Here is a 19,141-nt window from a genome sequence, read left to right on the forward strand (position 1 = left end):
CCTACTTTGCCTGCATCACAGAAGTGATGTAAAAATACACCTTTCAAGACATTTGCTTATTTCAATCAGACAACTGAAGGTAAAAAAATACAATTAAAAACACAGACATCTACAGCGTTATAACAGCAATTATAGAATTTTCTCTATATAAGTCTATACTATTTTGTAATATATAGAAAATTTAAGGGGTGTGAAGTATGACTTTAAAGGACTCCCATTCTGCTTTCAGAAGACACAGTACTTCCAAGCATCTTGCCAAACTGACAACAAAACCAGCCTCACAACCAAGGAACCAGTTTCTTACAGCGTATCTCTCATATCCAAAAGTAGGATTTACACAAAGCCAGTCGCTGACTACCAGTTGTCATTACATCCTTAGCAGCATGCAAACCAGCATCTGAGATTACGTGAGGAATCACAAACTGTGTACAGATGTCAAATTCTATACATAACGCTTATTTTGAGTTAATTCACAGAATGTTCCACTGTAAAGAATGGGAATCTACTGAAGTAAAGTTCATCAGATATTAGGTATGTGCTACAGTAATACATAGAAAAGGGAAATTAAAATAAACCATCTCATTTGAAAGGTAAGATAGTAACTTGCCCACACGGGAATTAAACAGGCATAGAGTTGAATAATCCACCTGTAAGTGTCTGTACACATCTGCAAGAAACTTAACAGTGAAGTCTGTGAACTAGAGTGCCTAGCAACAAACAGGACTGATGACAGAAGCATTTTTTTTAATGGTGACAGAGCAAAAATATTAATGATATATAGGACTACATGGCCACAAAAAAAGGCAAGAAGGTTGTATCAAGTTAAAACATAGAGCAACATCTCACTACCAAAGAGATTATACCAAGTCTAATGAAGGAGAATCTAAGATCATAAACATGTAAATAGACACATATAATGTGATAAACATGTAACTGTAGCAGCCATGTTTTGCTAGTTGCCTCCAGAACAGGAAAAAAGGAAAATAAAAGAATTGCCTAATGGAAGCATGTAGTCTCATAACCATAACAGATATTCTTGGTTCTAAGCAGGGCAGAGTCCTGTAAAAAGGGGACAGGACAAAGTGACCTGCACGTACACTAGCAGGGAAGGAGAGCACAGGTAGAATCTTACTTGCAACTGCTTATCTCAGCCAAAGGTGTTACAGACTGAAGAGAAACAATGCATTTGATTACCCAATCTATCCCATAAAATGCAAATCATAAGCAGATTCATTTAAAAATCTATCTAACAAGACAGGAAAACAATATGATATGTGCTGCTGTTTTGGAATTACCATCTCCAAAGCAGTACGTGATGTATCTAAACCTTCAATCCCAATAGGAAAATCTGTAATAGAGGCACTGTACACAAATGAGAAAGAAGATTTTCAGAGAAAATCCTAGAAACAGATACATAGAAACTCTCTCCATGCAACTGGCTGGAGATCCAGATCACTGACAAATTCTCACCTTCATGAACAGAAGATGTGATTTCCACTTTGAATTGGAGATATCCACTTACATGATCAGCTGGGAGCCTTCTGCCAAGATTATAGCTAAGAACCTGGTCTCTGCAAAAACAAACATATTGGGGTTGTTTTTTTTTTTTACAATTTTAACTGGTTTCATTTTTCCAGAATTTTGTACCAGAAGCTCATATCAGATAAGAGTCAGCATGATAGAGGGTAATTAGAACCTTATTAGAATCTTAAAATTAGCCACATACTCTGGCTTGTATGGAAAAGCACAAACACCAACAATGGTGTAAAATACCTTTAGATAACAGATAAAACAGCCTGACAAACTACTTTTGATCATTTCCAAATACAGATTGTGACCCAGCAATTCTTATACATCCCTAAATCTCTTAAGTCTTAAAGAAATCAAATTGCAAAGGATCCCTTTCCCCTAACATCCTCCTTCCCCCAATCCAAAATATGTTTTATAATGAACAAAACTTTTAATTTTTTAAAGCCTTCTGCCCCCTTGTGGTTTTTACCATATACAAAATTCCCAGTTTCTTCACATTTCAGTTCTCATTCAATAAAGCACTTCTGCATTCCTATTTAGAAAAGCTATTAATGCTCAGATTTTACTTCAAATACGTTCTTAAGACTTATTGAATTCAGTGGGACTCAGACTTGATTAAGCACTTGCACCAGCTTGAGACTTAGGATCAAATCCTAGGCTATATATTCTTATTAGGCACAGCCAGAACTCCCAGCCCCAGCCCCCCTCAGCCCAGCTGGGACAGCTGAAGGGAGAGGAGGGAGCTTCCGAAGATTTTCATAGGAAATTACTGTTATTTATGCAAATAATTTTATAGTGGTGTAAACACCTCTCTTTTACTTGGAGCATCCCTACTGCAATATAAGTGACAGACCAAAACAAATGCAAGGTCAGTAGTGAAATAAGCTGCAGCAGTTTGTATCCAAACATTAGCTTTTAGCAAAAAAGGTCCTGAGTGGACAACGTAACGCAAAGCAGCCTCCCCACACTGCTCTATAGGCTGCAGGACATCACATTATTACAGTAGTGTTTCCAGGATCTGTCACAGGTTCATTGCTCTGTACTCTAACTACAGCTCTTCAGCTAGACTTGGGGTGTCCTCAGAACATTGCCAGTTGAGCTTTCCACAGTTTTTACATAAGGTTTGTATTACTCCAGGCCATTTGAGATTAGGTAAAGCCACAACATAAATAGAGTCTGCTCTGGATTCAGTTGAATCAATAGCAGATCATTCCCATGCTCATTTATCATACTTTCCATGAAATTTAAAGCCACTTGGCCATTTTGTTATGCAAACTTGTGAGCTATGATGACACCTAAAAGTGGGGCAGAATTTTAGTTTAGTCTGTCTAAAAGTGGCTGGTTCTGGACTTCACCTTTTCATTCATTAGTACTGATCATTAATACCAGGAAGGACAGGTTAAGGATATGGTGTACTGTAAGTCCTTGGTCTTTGTTCATCTAATTTTTCAAGTTCACATGTTAACCCAGTAGAGGATTTAAATTGTCCTTGACATCACCAAAATGAAGAAGAAGAAAGTGCAAATGTTTTACTTGCTTGAACAAAAACAAAATGCAAGAGAATTAGCAGTTGACTGTATGTTTGGTACATTTCTACTTCACATATATATATTAACCACTTCTTTACTTTGCAGAACTTCTGGTGAAATGTTGTCTGTCTTTACAATGTTTATGAAAAAGGAACCCTGACAACTTATTAGCATGCAGAAACTGTAAATCGACAAATAAATTCTAGATGAAGAGGCAAAAATATCTGTAAGGCTGATTTAATGTCACTTCTAATAGCAATATGGCAAAACCAAATGGAATACTTACCTATATTCTTATTATACAGCCCTTACTAAAAATATTTGATATATATAATATACAGAACTGAAGGATGAAGAAGAAAACGGGAAATGTCTTCCAGAATATTGGTTTGAAAAAACACAGACAAGAACTGATGAACACAGTAAATGGGTAATTTCCAAACTTCACAGCACCAGGAATCCCGGAGCAGAAAAACATTCTGGGGTTTAGCTTGGAAATGAACACCTTGAACTAGGTTTTGAAACCAGTCAGTATCACGATGCTATTTTTGAGTTTATAGCAGTGTGCAAATTTATTAGAAAAAGCTGCTTGCTCAACTTATCACAATTTGTTGAAACTCAAGGATGAAGCATTTCTTAGAAGAGTTAGATTGTATATACACCTGCACTGCTCTTAGATACCGCTATAAAACAGATGGGCAGTAGTTATTTTTGCGGGTTTTTTTTGTTTTGTTTTGTTTTAATAAATTCTGTATCAGAAGACATCACCAAAATTTTAAGCTACTCTTACAGTTTTATTCTTACTTTACTTACCAGTGTAACCACCACTTTGGAAACTTAAAGCTGAAAACTGTTTTCAAATTGAATTTGATTTTGTCCACTTATGCAACTTGTTACTTTGGTGGGGATATCTGTGAAAAAGGAGGCCAGTCATTTATATCCTGCTTTTTTGCTATGCTCTTAAACTTTCAGGGAAGAATATATGCATTTTAGTTCACTATCATTTCTCATGGGTCTCATCCAGTGGCCTTTTGAAGTTAATGGAGACACATTAACTTTAGCAGACTTTGAGTTAGGTCCTATACAAAACACACTTTAATAATTCAGTTCCTCCCATTGTCTTTCAAGGAATTATTTTTTCTAATTTGTCAAATACAGATATACATGTTAAAAGACTTTAATAAAACAATATGCTGTACAACTATGACTTTGTCTTAGGTGTAAAATTACATTTTTGCACACAATGCTGCATCACTTGCTGACCTCCAGCCTTTTGCTTCACACCTGCAATGTATCACAGTGCCTAATTATCAAGTGTCAGCCCTTTCTCAGTGCATATGGCTATATGAAGGCCTTACTGGATCATCCACTTGACTATGCTATGCTTCCCTTCAGTAACCATCATGAAGCATAAAACATCTTAAAAGTTTTTCAGTGACTTGCATTGTTATACCAGAACAGTTAACTATCAAGAAATGAACAGAATTTTTTAAAAACAGCACAACAGATAAATTTTGAGTCCCATCGGTGCACTATTCATAGCAAAAAGCAATTTTAATTGTGTAGTACTACTAGCACTCTGAAAAATAAGGAGTCACAGCCTTGCAGTTCTGGCCTGTTAGCTGAACAGGTATTAAAACTCTGATTATTAAACTGATAATTGAAAATACTTGAACTGTAGAAGAAGTGAGACAATAAAATCTGCTTCTTCTAAAAAATTTGCACACAATCATGTTGTATTGTGAAAACACCTTGCTTCTTGATTAGCTAGCCAGAGGATGACATTTTTTGTGTAAAGAAATTAAGTTGAAAAAACAAATTATATATACACAAACATGGGTACGCGCATTCAGAACAGGGTTAGAAACACTGATATTCTCCAGTGAGGCCGGAGGCTATTAATATCACTACTAAATTTCTTACTACAGATGCAGTAGAAATTCACTGCTCTGTGCCAGTATCCTAGGATGCTGAGTCTCCCTGATCAACAGAAGTTAACACTAAGAAATGTATTAATTTACCCAATTGCATGTCTCTCCAATAGTCTCTGAACTGGTATGGTTAACTTCCCAAGAAAGCGCTTGATGATTGGACGACTCTTGGCAAATTTGTCTTTAACCTCAATTTCCAGGACATCTGTTAGGAGTGCTACAAAAGAGTATTTCTGGAAAGAAAGAACATATTTGACACCATATCAATACACCTTTATTCACATAGAAGTACATAATTACTACTAGCGTGCAGTGAACTCCAAAAGCAACGATGACAGCAGCTTCCACGTTGCAAAACAATGTCAACATCATTTATTAAGCACTGTATTTTTGCACATGTAAATAGCCTCTCAGGAAACCTATACCCTTTTACTCTTCCTTGAAAATAATTGCTCGGTAAGAAACTGCACTGGATAAAAACATTTTCATGGCCTATGTCAGAAAGGAGAAAGCCATGTATCCTAGTACTTGCATCAATTTGAATAGAAGAAAGCAAAAAGAGAAGGAATCCTTGCTGTACTCTATCTGATGAGGAACGAGGAAAGTATCTCACTTCAGGCTGTGCTTAGTGAACCTCCCTTCCAACATCACGCTTTGCATTAGTTTTTTGTATGCATGACAGGAAGTCAAAAAGGCAATGTGTATATGGTATTTCCAAGAGCACTGCAACTAAAGGAGGAGAATTTTCTGTAGAGTTTTGCCCCAAAGTTCACAAATCTTCTCAGCAAGCTCCAACAGAACCTTCTTCTGCACTTGGGGCTTTTAAACAACATGGTACTAATTTATAAAAGATCTTTTGATGTCTGGTAAGATCATTCTTCTGCCTTTCCCTGCAAGGCAACACTATCACAGTTACTCTCTTCAGCTTAACATCAACTTTCATGCAATTTATGAATACTTCATCTTTTGAGATCTGTGCTGCTCTGTCAAGTTGGCCTGAAGATGGCCAGAAGACTCAAAAGTGGTACAGGGCAAATATATGAGCAGGCATCTTGGCAGACACACACACATTGTGTGATAACAAATTCCGTTAGCAAAGCAAGCTTACGAACCAAAGGTTTTTATTTTTCCTCTAGATTCTGAGATATTTCAAACAAACACACAAAAAAGGTATGGTATATCTATATCCTACTCAGAAAAGCCAAGGTCATCTGGTTATACTTTTACTGTCTGCCACTTTTAAGACCTCTGAGCAAATCACAACCCGAGTACAATGCCTAATACGCATCTGGCTAGATAGCTAAAGATGTCCTGAACAAAGAACAAAAGAAGGAACAACTCTTCAGTTCAGCTGTAGACATCAGCTAAATATATTCAAAAACAGCAATTAAATTGGGTCAGGAATAAAAACACTTTCTCATGCTGGGCAACTGTCAGAGATGAGTTCCTGTGATAAACAGAACTTAAAAATTTGTCACTCTCAGTTTGCTACAAAATTGCAAATTATTTTGCAGAAATTAAGTAGATGTAAAACAGGATCAATTCTGCATCACTAGGACTGCATATATAATGGCATCATAAGCTGCTGCCATCAGAGCATTGCTACAGGGAAGATAGGGCAGTCAAAGCAAGTTGATACGATGTGTGCACCAGTGAACATTATCACTTTTCTAATAAGCTTCAAATCCAGGGAGAACTGGAGAAGAAAAAAGGGGAAAAATAAGACTGGATTTTCTTTGTATCTACTGGATAGATGGATGGACAGAATGACTCAATTTAGAGATTAAAACTCTGGATTTTTTTTAAGATTTTAAGTCTTCCACACATCTACAGTGTTTCCCACAACAAAGCACCCCAGAGCAGTGCTAATGCTGGCCCTGCTATGTTCCGTTTTACTGCTTGTTTCGTTTGATTATATTTGTGGGAACATTTTCCAAAGCCCGCTCAATTTTCCAATCTTCCTAAAGAACAGACTAACATTCATCAGACACAGTGCAGGCATCTGCTCATTAGAAAACTAGTGCAGATCAAGAACGCTACTTTCTGGTCCTGAAAGGGTTATGGACTTGTGTCAGTATTTTCACCTTGTTTCCCACATGAACACTTATCTTTAAAGGCATAGCCTGGCTCTTCTGTGCTCGCTGTGGGACTGAGTTCCTTCTGAGACGTGCACAGCTTACCCAATATCAACACATCTGGAAAATCGGCTTCTGCCAAACTGTCTTTTTTTCCCCTCGCTGAGTGGTGCTGTAATGCCTCCCTGGGCTTTCCCTCCTGCAGCAGTGCATACAGAGGCTACACCAAAGAGTATCTCCTGCCCGACAAAACTGAAAGCTTGCCACCTGCTATGCACAATGAGAATATCATTTCCAAATGAACAGTTGTTGCAATCACTAGGCATAAATGCTCACTACAGTGTACCTTTTCTTAAAGGGTCTTCTCACAACATATAATCCATTTCAATTAATTTATTTTTGCCATTTCAAGAAATTTACAGGGCTGTTGATTGAGTTCAACTCTCGTTAGCCGAGAAGGTAATGAAAACCTCACAGCAGTGCAGCTTAAACACACAGCTTAAATATGCAGATGATAGCTGTTTCTATCCAACAACAGGGTTCCTAAAATTACTGCAATTCCTGTGCCAGTTTCAACAACTAGCTACAAAATAAGCCCACAGCCTTCAGAGAATAAGGACTAACACATAAAGAGAATATACAAGCCTAGTACACCACATCAGCTGGCAGGCAGCTCTCAAAAGGGATACATTACCTCTCTGTGCCAAACAGGATTAGTTGTGTTACTGATGATAGTCGACCTTCGTTCCTGGCCATGATGAGCAAATGTAGGAAATGTACTTTTCTTGCCTGGCTGAATGGACATCTTTAGATAAGGATCAGGATTGAAGAACATGCCTTTTTTAAGTCCAACTGCTCTAATATCTACAAAGCAAAACATGAAGGAAGGAAAAAGGAATTCAGTAAATTAAAGCTAGTTCAAAGTAGCGCATTCCTAAAATATTACCCAGGAAATCAAATCACCATAAACTAAATAAAGCAAATGAAAATTACTCATATGTTCACTAGATCCAGTGTACAGAAGACAGTTAAAGGAGGAAGGTAAGTGTTTTTCCAATAGAATATAGGGAGGAAAGGAATAGACATCCTCATTTGCATTTCAGACTCCAGTCAGTTATAAAACATAAAGCATGAACTTGTAACTCACCTACAAATGTTTTTCTCAGTACATAAGGTATTTCCAGTCTTAAAAAGAAAAATCAAAAAACACCAAAGAACCATCACACAGTACTTGCTCTGTTTCCGGGGAAGTGGCTAAAATAAAAAACTGTATGGGAGGTGATGTAGTGAACTGCCACTTTCCCGAAGTTGAGACTTTGATAAATATAATCTCAAATACTCATTATCAAGGTTGCTCTGGACTATGATGCACACTTTCTCCCAGTTTACAAGACAACCTATCTCACATAAAAGGAGACAAAGTTTTCTGAAAATGCTTCTTTCTTCCTAGGGAAACCTCAGTACTGCAGCCCTTGCAACAATAAATAATTTCCTCAGGTGCACATTCTCCTGCCTAATGACTTTAATGACCAGCGCAAGCTTTAACAGGAACAAAGAGGGGTTTTTTTAATATAATATAAGATTTTAAACTTAACTGTAAAATACTTATTGGTTTAGGTTTGCTGAAGCACAAGATTTTTGTGTCTTTCCCCACTAGGTACTCCAATATGCTGCATGCAGCCTTCATGACTCTAACGCAAGTGGCACATGGATGCTTAGATGAGCAGTTTGTACATGCAGGCAAAATTCACTGCACTAAAACAAAATGCCATGCCTGTGGATTCAGTAAAAAAAAATAATCCTACCCCATGTGCAAAATTAAGCCACGCAGTAGAAATATCATGAAATAAAGGGTAATTGCCTTTAAAAGCAACAACTTTGCACATGCAAATGATCAATCAAAAAGTGTTCTGGGAAATACATTACAGACCTATCAGTCAATTCTTCACACCATTCAAAATTAATTTAGAGTCACAATCTTCTATTAAACACAATACGTTTTTCAGAATTCATAAACCAATTATTTTTATAGCACTCTATGTGAGTCTATACAACCTATCAGCTCTATCCCAGATAACTGCTGCAAGACTGTTTCAAAAAACGCGGGTTTTTTTCCTGCTCTACCCCTACAATCTCTAAATGTTTGCATTGTCAGCTCTTCAAGTTTCAGAATTAATTTTTTTCTGTCTTTGCTCAAGCTCTTTACTCTCACACAAGACTTCCCATGGAATAAAGGGCTAATCAAAACAGGTGAAGCTGGTAGACTGTACCACTACAACTATTTTGCTGTAGTGACATTTTAGCTCTGTTACAAGTAAGGATTTTTTTCCTTTCTAAACCACCATTTGCAGCCATTCCTTTTCTACTACTTCAAAGCAATGGAACCAGCTTGCATTTTATTTAGAGGCTAAGTTTTCCACTCTTCAATCTGAGAGGAAAATTGTGCAAACTGGAAATTTCTCCAATTTTTTCCATGCTGTGATCCATTAAATCCCTTTCTTTTACCCCTGGAGATTCATGATTCTGGCTTGCTTTCAACAAACAAGTTCTGAAGAAATGACATCTTTCAAGCCACTAGAGTGTGCTCCTACAGAGGTTAATGAAGAAAAGTGTTCTATCTTTGAAGTTATTTAAAACAGCAATTATTTTTTTGGTAATGGTAATTTGTAAAACAGAGTAGAGTTGGTTTTTACCTGATAGGGTAAAGCTGACTAACTTCCTAGAGTGCTGGGCTCCAGAAGCACCTTCATCTGCGCCTTCTACTCCCATCTGAAGAGGAGAAAAAACCGAAACATACCACAGAAGTTTTCGTCTGTTTTGTACATTTTTGATGATGACAATGCAATTGTAAGGTAGGACGCAAGGGAAGAATCTGACCAGCTAGTGCCTATTACCACAGACAGGCAAAGCTACAGCATTTGTTTCTAGGAAAATACCTATTATTTATGGCACGTAGTGCTAATACACCAGTTCTTGGAATCTTCCAAACAGAACACATATAAGCTAATACACATGTAGACACTATAAACTGGAGAAAAGGAGACTGTATTTTCTTGCAGGTTTCCCTTTTGTAAAATAAAATCAGGAGTATGGATTGGTAATATATACCAAAGCACAGAGCTGGCCAGTGACACACCATGTGTAACTTTTGTCACTTTCCACAAACACATAATTTACTGTGCAACAAAAAAAAGCAGAGATCAAAGAGAGACTAACAAAAGCCTTTAGATCTATGAACAAAAGCTCATTTACAACAGAAAAGTGCATCAGATATCTAAATATGAATGTGGTGTAAAACCTTATGCTTTGCAGATTTTCAGGTTTGGTTTCTACTGAAACCCCTTATTAGGTAAAGCACTATTTCAAAACAGAAAGTTTCTCACATATTAGTGTCTTATTAATGTCTAGCTCTTTCAAACAGCAGCAGAAATTGTCTTTCAAGACAGAAATGTGCATCCAGTTGAATAATTTATCATGAAGACACCATGGAGCTATCTTTGAAGTCAAACGTTTCTCCAGGCAGGTAGGCACTGCACTCGCTCCCAGGCAGAAGAGGTGACAGCCTGGTGAAAAAGCTTCAGCCAAACACAGCACCGGGGATTACAACTAGCAATAGAACAGGACGTTGTCTGCTCTACTGAATGATAAAAAAAAAAAAGCTGAATAAAAACTCGCTCACCTATGTGTGTAGATGAAGTATGTAAAGCAGTTTTGAGCAGCTAAACAGTTGTTTGAAGGCTGAACTAGAAGCTACTGGATTGATATATGATTTCTGGAGCTGTAGTGGCTGCAAGGAACCTGCTTTGCACTAACCGAAAACATACTCATTCTCTTTTATAATGCTTTAAGCTATTTAATGTCATTAGCTTTCAAAGACTTCCCACAATGATGAGCAAGCACATGGGAATTCCATCAAAATTAGCAAACACACAGAATTTCTCTCATTGCAAAACTCGTAATACTTCGTACGTAACAAGCAGTCAAACAAAGCGATAAAGAAACAGCAGTGACGCGGATGCCCGACATCCCCGTGAGCCCCAGCGGTCTGGTGAGGAAACCCACCGTGCCAGCCGCCGCCGCCGCCCAGCAGCCAGCCCAACCCCTCCCCTCACTGCCGGCTTCACGATGTTTCACCGCCGTTCTCAGGGCAAGATGTTTCTCGCCACGGTGCTCAGAACTCAATCACTTTCCTATCCACGCCATCATCACGCCAGTGACTTTATACGGACACCTAAGTAGTAACAGCTGGGATAAACTTACGAGGGCATCAAAAGCAATGGGTTAATTCCAGCCGGATCAGAGTCCCCTTGCCTACAGACACATTCCCTGGAAGCAGCAAGGGGCACATCCCCCGGGATGGTGACGCTGCCCAGGCCGGGCCAGAAGAACACTATGCATTTCAGTGTATTCTTTTGGACTTACCCTAACATGCATTGTTTTCTTGTTAAAAATGTTATTCATCAACAAAAAGGCCTTACTCATTCTATACCTATTTCTCTGCTACATCACTGACTCTGTTTAAATAATATTGTTTACATTGCTAATCATTACTTCATTTTATAGAAAATAGGATTTGTCCACAATTCAGCTATAATAAAATTAATTGTACCAGTGTTCCCTAGCACTTCCATGGTTTTGCTATGTTCCATTTTCTGTTTTTCATTTCCTTTTCCTGTTCCATTATGATCTGAACAGCAATTTCCATTTTTTGTGCCAAGTACAAAATTTCACCCTAGCACATACGCTTAGATTTTTGCACCACAAAGGCTACTTCATCTGGTGTAACGCTGTGTTTCTCAATGCTAGATCAGCCCATGCTGATGAACACAAATGAAAACAACAGAATGTTAGTTGCTTATCCAAAAATAAGATGGACTGAAATACCATGTGTGATACACCATCAATATGAGGAAAACCAGAAACATGCCTCCCACCAAACCACGTAATGTGAAAACACAGAATGATCGGAGTAATCGGGTAACGTCTTGCAGCGTAAAAAAAAAAGACAGTGGGCACGTCGCGACTCTCTTACCACTGCCATGAACAGCATTTCTGTAGCAACGGACATGACCAGTGCCAAGAGAACAAAGTATTCTCTCCTACACCAGGCTTAAGCTCAACACTGAAACCACGAAAATGGTGTGAGGTATCACCATATAATAATAGGTATATTTACATATAACTAACCCAATACGACATTTTTAAGAAGCCTCATCTGAGCTGTTATATGACATTCTCATTCGGGAACTAACAGCTCGCTATTACTGGAAAACTGTAATGTTAGCACGAACAAAAACATTTATATTAAGTTACACCTTCTAGCAGGAGTGTAAGGTCTGTAGAATACCCAGGACCCTGTGTTAGCTTTTAAAGGAAAGAAATTTAAATAGCAACACCCAATTAGCCCCTCAGGATTGACCAATGACTCTGAAGGACAGGTCTTCAGGTAGCTCTCAAAGACAGAACTTCAGGTGTCCTCTGGTGCAATGAATCTCAAAAATATTGGTGGCTAGTATGACAAGGTCAAGAGAACACACAAGTTCGAATGGTTTCTCCATCCAATGTGATAATTCTGCTTCTCAATAACAATATAGTGCAGCGCACAGACCATTTTAAGGGTGATTTTGAGATGCATTTTTTTCTTTGTTAAAATTCAGGGTACCTTACAGTCTGTAGTTTATAAATTGATATTAAAGACAGTGGCTCATTAACTGTAACACATTTCTTCTGTAAAATATCAAGAGTTCGTATGCCTGCTGTGAACCAGTGTTATTCATAGTCAGATCTGACACAGATTTGACAAATTATGCCATCACCTAGGTCTGTAATTCTAAGAAAAAGAAAAAACACCTGGTATAATGAGATATAAAGTCTAGTATAGCACATACAGTATCACATAGCCATTACACACACTTGTATATAATATATAACACTGAAAAAGTGCACGGTGAGAATAAAAGCTATTCAGTCTGAGTAACTTGTGCTCTACAGTATCTTCAATACTGCCATTGTCAAGACAACATCCAGACAGATGTGATCTTAAATATCTGTCAGTAATACCAATGAATCAAATGCACTGTGAAACTTCATGTCAACTAAAGAGCTAGCCTATTAGATAAATTACTTCCATCAAAAGCACCTGAACAGAAGTTTGGAAGGCTCTTCTTCCAATACATATTTAAACAACTAAAATAAACCTCCTCTAAAACTTTTAGTATTTCAAAAGAACAAGTCTCATCATTAAAGCATAGTAAGGCATCAACAATTCTCAATCGTCAGATAATTATCTAAGTTTCAACAGTACACAAACACACACACAAAAAAATAATTTTTGCAGGAGCAGAGTTTTGTCCAGTTTCATTTTTATACTAACAATTTTTATCTCAGCAACAATTTAATTTTTATTATTAACAAATAAGAAGAAATTGAGACTTCCAATAAGGATTCTGTTTGGGTTAGATAACCAGTGTGAAAAATTTCTACTATGGTGTTAAACTACAGCAAGCTGTAAGCCACAAAACTGAAAGCAAGCAAAATCAAGTTCTTTGCATAAAAGATTTCAGCTAAGCTCAGTGATTTTTATGTCATTTTACCATGAAAAATACAAAACCAAGAAAAGCATTTCCCAATTTTAATGATTTTTGTCAGGCAATGTAGTTTTTTGGCAAAAATCGCAGTTAATGGTAAAACTAGGAGACATATAAATGAGATTGTCTGATAGTTAATATCATCATCTTATAAAAACATAATGAACAGAAGCTAAACTTACCATCACAGCAGGGTTTTTCACAGTGATACATGGAGTAGTAGCTCGGAGGGCTCCACTAACACCATGGTAGTATTTGAAACAGATCTTTATTTCAGCTGGAAAACAAGACAAAAATCGCATTAAACCCTTCATGACTGATCCTAGGCAAAAGGGAGACAGTGAAAGGAACATGGGCATACAGGGAATCATAGTTCACTTCTGTTCATGGAGTCCGAGTTTGGGCAACTCCCTGATACATCCTCACTGTAAAAGCACACAATAACTGTACTGAAATAGATTTTCTCTCAACTTGTAGAAAAATGAAAACCTGTCTCAAAGAAAGTCTGAATAGAGTTTTTAGCTAAAGAGCTGGTAAATGCTGCCTTTTTATTATTTTTAATAATATTTATATATAATAATTCAGTATTTTTTTTAAAACGAGATTTCTGCTCTAGTCAGTAAAAACTGAACAGCTCATTTTTTCCAGCTCTTACAACAAGATGCCCACACTCACTATTGGGTAAGACATGTCTAAGTATTCACAAGACACAATTCACATAAAGCCAATTCTGTATGTTTTGTATGGGTCCAGAGGGAGGGAAATGAGATCAGTATTGATCTCTGAAGACAAGTTCACTTCAACATAATAGTGTTAAACAGAACTACGATTTTTCAGTAGATTTCTAAGTTGCATATCAAAAAATAATTACATGTTTTAGTCTTAAATTATTGATTCATATGAAAATGGGACCTCTCTCTACAGCCTTCCACACAGAGGTAGTACTAAAAATTTTTTATCTCGTTAGTCTATGAAATCATTAAAGCAACTGCTTTTTTTGCCTCTCAAATAGAAATAACATATTTTGATGAATGCACTAACACATATTATGCTGATATGATTTAAACAGTAGCACCCTTTTTAGGCAGTTTGAACAGTTCAGGATTTTTTTCATGCGGAAGCAGTAATTCTCAAATCAACTACTTACCCCTGTAGTTAATTGTGAAAGAAGGGAGAACAGCACAGGTGAACATGTGCTAAGTGTCCCGAGCTCTTGAGCAGCCCCGGCAGCTAAGCGACATGCCTTGCACTTCTTTTTCCTAACCTTAGGCATGGACACAGAACAGAAAGGCTACAAGTGTCCCGCCACACTCTCGCAGCCAAAAACAGGATTGCGGAGAATCAAGGTGGAGACTCGGGACATATTTTCCTGTATCATAATACAACCCTATCTGCTGTGAGATAACCCTGCTTTTTGTGCTAAGTTGATGCTTACAAGATGAAGAAATCATTAGATCACCTATTCTGATCATTATGGTGCTCTTTGCTGCCCCTTCTCCCCTTCACGAAATGAATGTTGATTTAGGGACTCCAGAACTATACACAGTACCCCAGCATCACCCTCACCAAAGCTGAATGAGGGGGCAGGGTTGGGCTGATCACTCCCATGGTCCTACAAGATGCTCCTCTGCCTTCATATCCAAGGAATGCATTACAGCTCCTCATCACAGGTTACATAGCAAGTTGATGTTGAGGTGCAGGACACATGGCCTACATGCCTTCTATTCAAGTCAGCAATATAAAAATTAATTTTGTTTGTCTGTGCCTAGCTTGCGAAGTCATCCTATATGGATCTTCAATTGCTCTTACCCATTCCACTAGTGCTCATATCACCCACAGATGAAATTAGTAGGCACCCTGGATTTCAAACCACTTAAGAAAATGTTTAAAAATACTGCCTCTTTTATTAATTCCTGCAGAGCCTCACTAGTAAGCTCTCACTTTCTGTGAAACCTCTCAAACCTTTTACTATCATTTAGTATGCCAATCCAAAAATACCCTTGGTCCTGGTAAAGTAAGAGAATAAACAGACACTAGAATCATAGAATAGTTTGGGTTGGAAGGGACCATTAAAGGTCATCTAGTCCAACCCCCCTACAGTGAGCAGGGACATCTTCAACTTCATCAGGTTGCTCAGAGCCCCATCCAACCTGACCTTGAACATTTCCAGGGATGGGGCATCTACCACCATATTATATTTATATCTGAATCAACCCTCTTTTAGTTTAAAATAATTACCCCTTCTCCTATCACTACATGTCCTATTAAAAAGTTTGTCCCCATAACTACTTGAGGATGAGACAAAATACTGTAAAACACAAGTTTTGGATTCTGCATTAGCCCCACAGGTGTTCTGGCATTCTGGTAGGAGTGGGGATGCAAGTATGGCTGACCATGGTGGAAAGCTATTTATATGCTGTTCAGTGTACTCTTGAAAGCTCATTCTGTATGAGTAGGATCCATCATTCAATGATCCGTCTTCAGAAATACTTCAACAGGAAATTAAGAATGGAGCATCTGATTATCTCCCCTTTATCTGTTGGGACCTTCTGTTACTTAACAGGAAAAAAGTAGCTTACCTAATTCTGCAGCTTATATTTCTGCTACTATTTCAATATAATCAGCTATGAAAAAGGGTTACAGAGACCTTTGCTACTAGGATGATTCTTGTCAGACCCTGGAAGCAGTTGCATGACATGCACCCAAAGGAAGCTTGAAGCACGTTATATTGGAACACAGGAAAGGTGAACACTGGACCATATTTCTGGTCCCACTGAATAAACTTTTGTTTGCTAAACTGCATTTACGGCAAACAAGAGTATTATGTTTAACTGAAACCTAACTTCCACTGTTGTTCCTCTGCATTCTTCCAACCCAGCAGAACAGCTATAATTACGGCTGCACTTGACACAGCAGGATTTTCCCTATCTGAAACAATCTCTCTGTTTTCCTTCTCCATGGGGGTAACTCTTCTGTGTGAGGTTGATGAGGGTTTACTTCTGGGTACAGAAATGGCTACAGGCAGGCAGAAATTACAGCAGCCAGATCAGACAGACCAGAGGATGTGCATGAAAGTTTTGGCAGTTCAGTTCCTCTGACTTGGTTTAACAACATGTCAGTAGTTCGAAAACGCAAAACTGCAATGTTTTGTATAAGGTTTTGAGACGTATAGCATGATTCCTTGAGAGCTGAGGCATTTCATTACTACGAGATAAAATACCCACTTATCCCTACTCAGAAGGATCAGAAATCCACCCTGCAAGCCTGCTCAGCCAAAAATTATTATTTGTTAATTTTTAAATTTGCTGCAGTTATAGGTCAATATTTATTTACTATCTTCCTCCCAGAACAAAGAGGAAGCACCTCAGAACTACCCTTCAAAGGAAAATGTCTAGCTGACAATGCGTCCAGGGACTTAGGAGGTGGAAAAGCTGCTGGTCCCACTTCCTCCTCCTCACAGCTGAGTTCACACAAAGACAAAACATGCTCTATTTACCACAAGCTTTTATAGAAAAATTCAAAATGCAAAAAGGATTTCTAAGCACCTACAAAGGTTTATAAGACCTAAAAATTATGGGGCAGGACCTGCAGGTCTACCTGAGCTACCCATCACAAGCATCCAGACATTGCCAAATTGAATATGGGTTTGCTAGACTGGATTTTGTATATAGCAAGAATACAATCCCTTCATAGCACCAGAAACAGTTAAGTAATTTTTTTTGTGGCTAATAATGCTAGAAACTGCAGTTAATACTTAACAATGATTAAAAAAAAAAATATCTCAGAAGAACCCTGTCAGTTCAAAACAGCTAAAGATCTAGCTTTTTGACATTTCTTGTACTGTGTTATCAGAATAAATGTTGATTAGTTTTTTTTTTCTTGATGGTTGACAGATTCCTGAGCAACCTGACCCAGTTGATGATGCCCCTGCTCACTGCAGGAGGGTTGGACTAGGTGGCCTTCAAAGGTCCCTTCCAACCCAAAGATTATATGATTCCTGAGCTCCAGATATATTGAAAACAAAAAGCCTACTACCTATAAATAAGGCCCCATAAATACACAGACCTCTTCAGAAACAGTAAGTTAAATTATCTGCAAACAGTTGAGTTCAACAGTGTATTAATACACAGGATTCCCCTGAGCTGTTCCATACTACAAAGTGCACAATAGCGTGTGTCACCTACAGAGTTTTCCCTGGTTTCTTTCATTCCTCCTGCCACCTTGCTTTCATGTGCTTCCTTTAGGGCAAAACTTGGGACTTCTCTTTGTTCTTTCCTACTTACTCCCTCAACAAGCTAATTAGCTTGCTTTGTATGTGATCTGTAATGAAGATGTTAATAGCAGTAAACACAGCAAGGGAAAGACATCTGTATCTGACCACAGGACTATTCGCTGTGTCATTAAAGACAAATATGAATTACAGAATAAACAGTAGTTTCATTTGGGGGGAAAACAATGACTGTGTCTAGCTCTGTGTTCTTGATACCACACATGCCCCATTATCACCGACGTTCCTCCAGACATTGTACAGAAATTCCTTCTTCGTTTAAAAATAAGACAAAAATGGAATTGGGGTATCTATGATTCTTTAGAAGTTATCACACAGGCATATAAAACGTTATATATATGTTAATTAATCGGAATGCTCTGTAAAACCATAATCCCCTTCTTTAAAAGCCAATAGCTGTTATCATTTTATAACCATAGTTTTATACCTCAGGTCCATTACATAAAAATGTTAGTATTAACAAAGGTTTCTGGGACTCAAACATTGACTTTGAATTTCAAAAGAAGTCCTGCATGAAATTATAGCATCGTACTTCCCTCTGTGGATCATACATTCTTGCCTCTTCACTAATAAAAAGATCAGCTTCCACCAAATAATAGGTTGCTAATAAAACATCACTAATTCCCCAAAGTCCCCCACTTTAAGTATCTTTTTACTGCCTTTAATACTTTAACTTTGCCCATCCACAAATTGCTTTAGGATAGAAGTTACTCAGAATACATAAGCGCATGAAAATAATTCTAGACGAATGCATTCTTTCCAGGAGGAGACTGATAATTCAGGAAGACAAATGTGTTCGCTGTAAGAACAGTTTGCTCCAGACACACCCTAGTCAAATGAAACACCTATATTAGAGGTGGAATCACCTCACACTCCATTGAGAAGGGATGGGCAGAGACACCTCCAAAAAACAAGTCAAATCCTAGCTGGGTTAGACGAGCCTGTGGAGGTCAACAGTAGTCCCAGTTAACTGTATGGAAACTGCACAGCAGCTAATACTTGCTGGACACCGGAGCTAGATGCCAGAAGTTACCTGGGCTGAATCCATGGCTCTCTGCAGATATAAACATATGTCCTCCAACATTCAATGAGGAAAAAGCTGACATCACAAACTCATCTGAGACATAAGAGAGCATGTTCCGCAAAACGTATTTAAGAAAACTTTGTCACTAGAACAAATTAAGTCGCTCACATTCAGCTT

At 37.9% G+C, this 19,141-nt stretch overlaps 1 protein-coding gene across 1 annotated transcript in view; it reads right to left on the minus strand.

Moving 5' to 3' along the window:
* The window catches only part of HECW2 (HECT, C2 and WW domain containing E3 ubiquitin protein ligase 2), a 110,829-nt gene that overhangs the window by 51,802 nt on the left and 39,886 nt on the right, over positions 1–19,141 (minus strand). Inside the window, exons 3-7 of the mRNA XM_010282268.1 lie at positions 13,835–13,929; positions 9,759–9,834; positions 7,760–7,929; positions 5,081–5,223; positions 1,471–1,571 (exon numbers count right to left, since the gene is read on the minus strand). Of these exons, the coding sequence (XP_010280570.1) occupies positions 1,471–1,571; positions 5,081–5,223; positions 7,760–7,929; positions 9,759–9,834; positions 13,835–13,929 (585 nt within the window). The remainder of the gene's footprint in view (positions 1–1,470; positions 1,572–5,080; positions 5,224–7,759; positions 7,930–9,758; positions 9,835–13,834; positions 13,930–19,141) is intronic.

This window comes from Phaethon lepturus, unplaced genomic scaffold, assembly GCF_000687285.1.
Source record: "Phaethon lepturus isolate BGI_N335 unplaced genomic scaffold, ASM68728v1 scaffold5152, whole genome shotgun sequence".
NCBI classification, from domain to species: Eukaryota; Metazoa; Chordata; class Aves; order Phaethontiformes; family Phaethontidae; genus Phaethon; species Phaethon lepturus.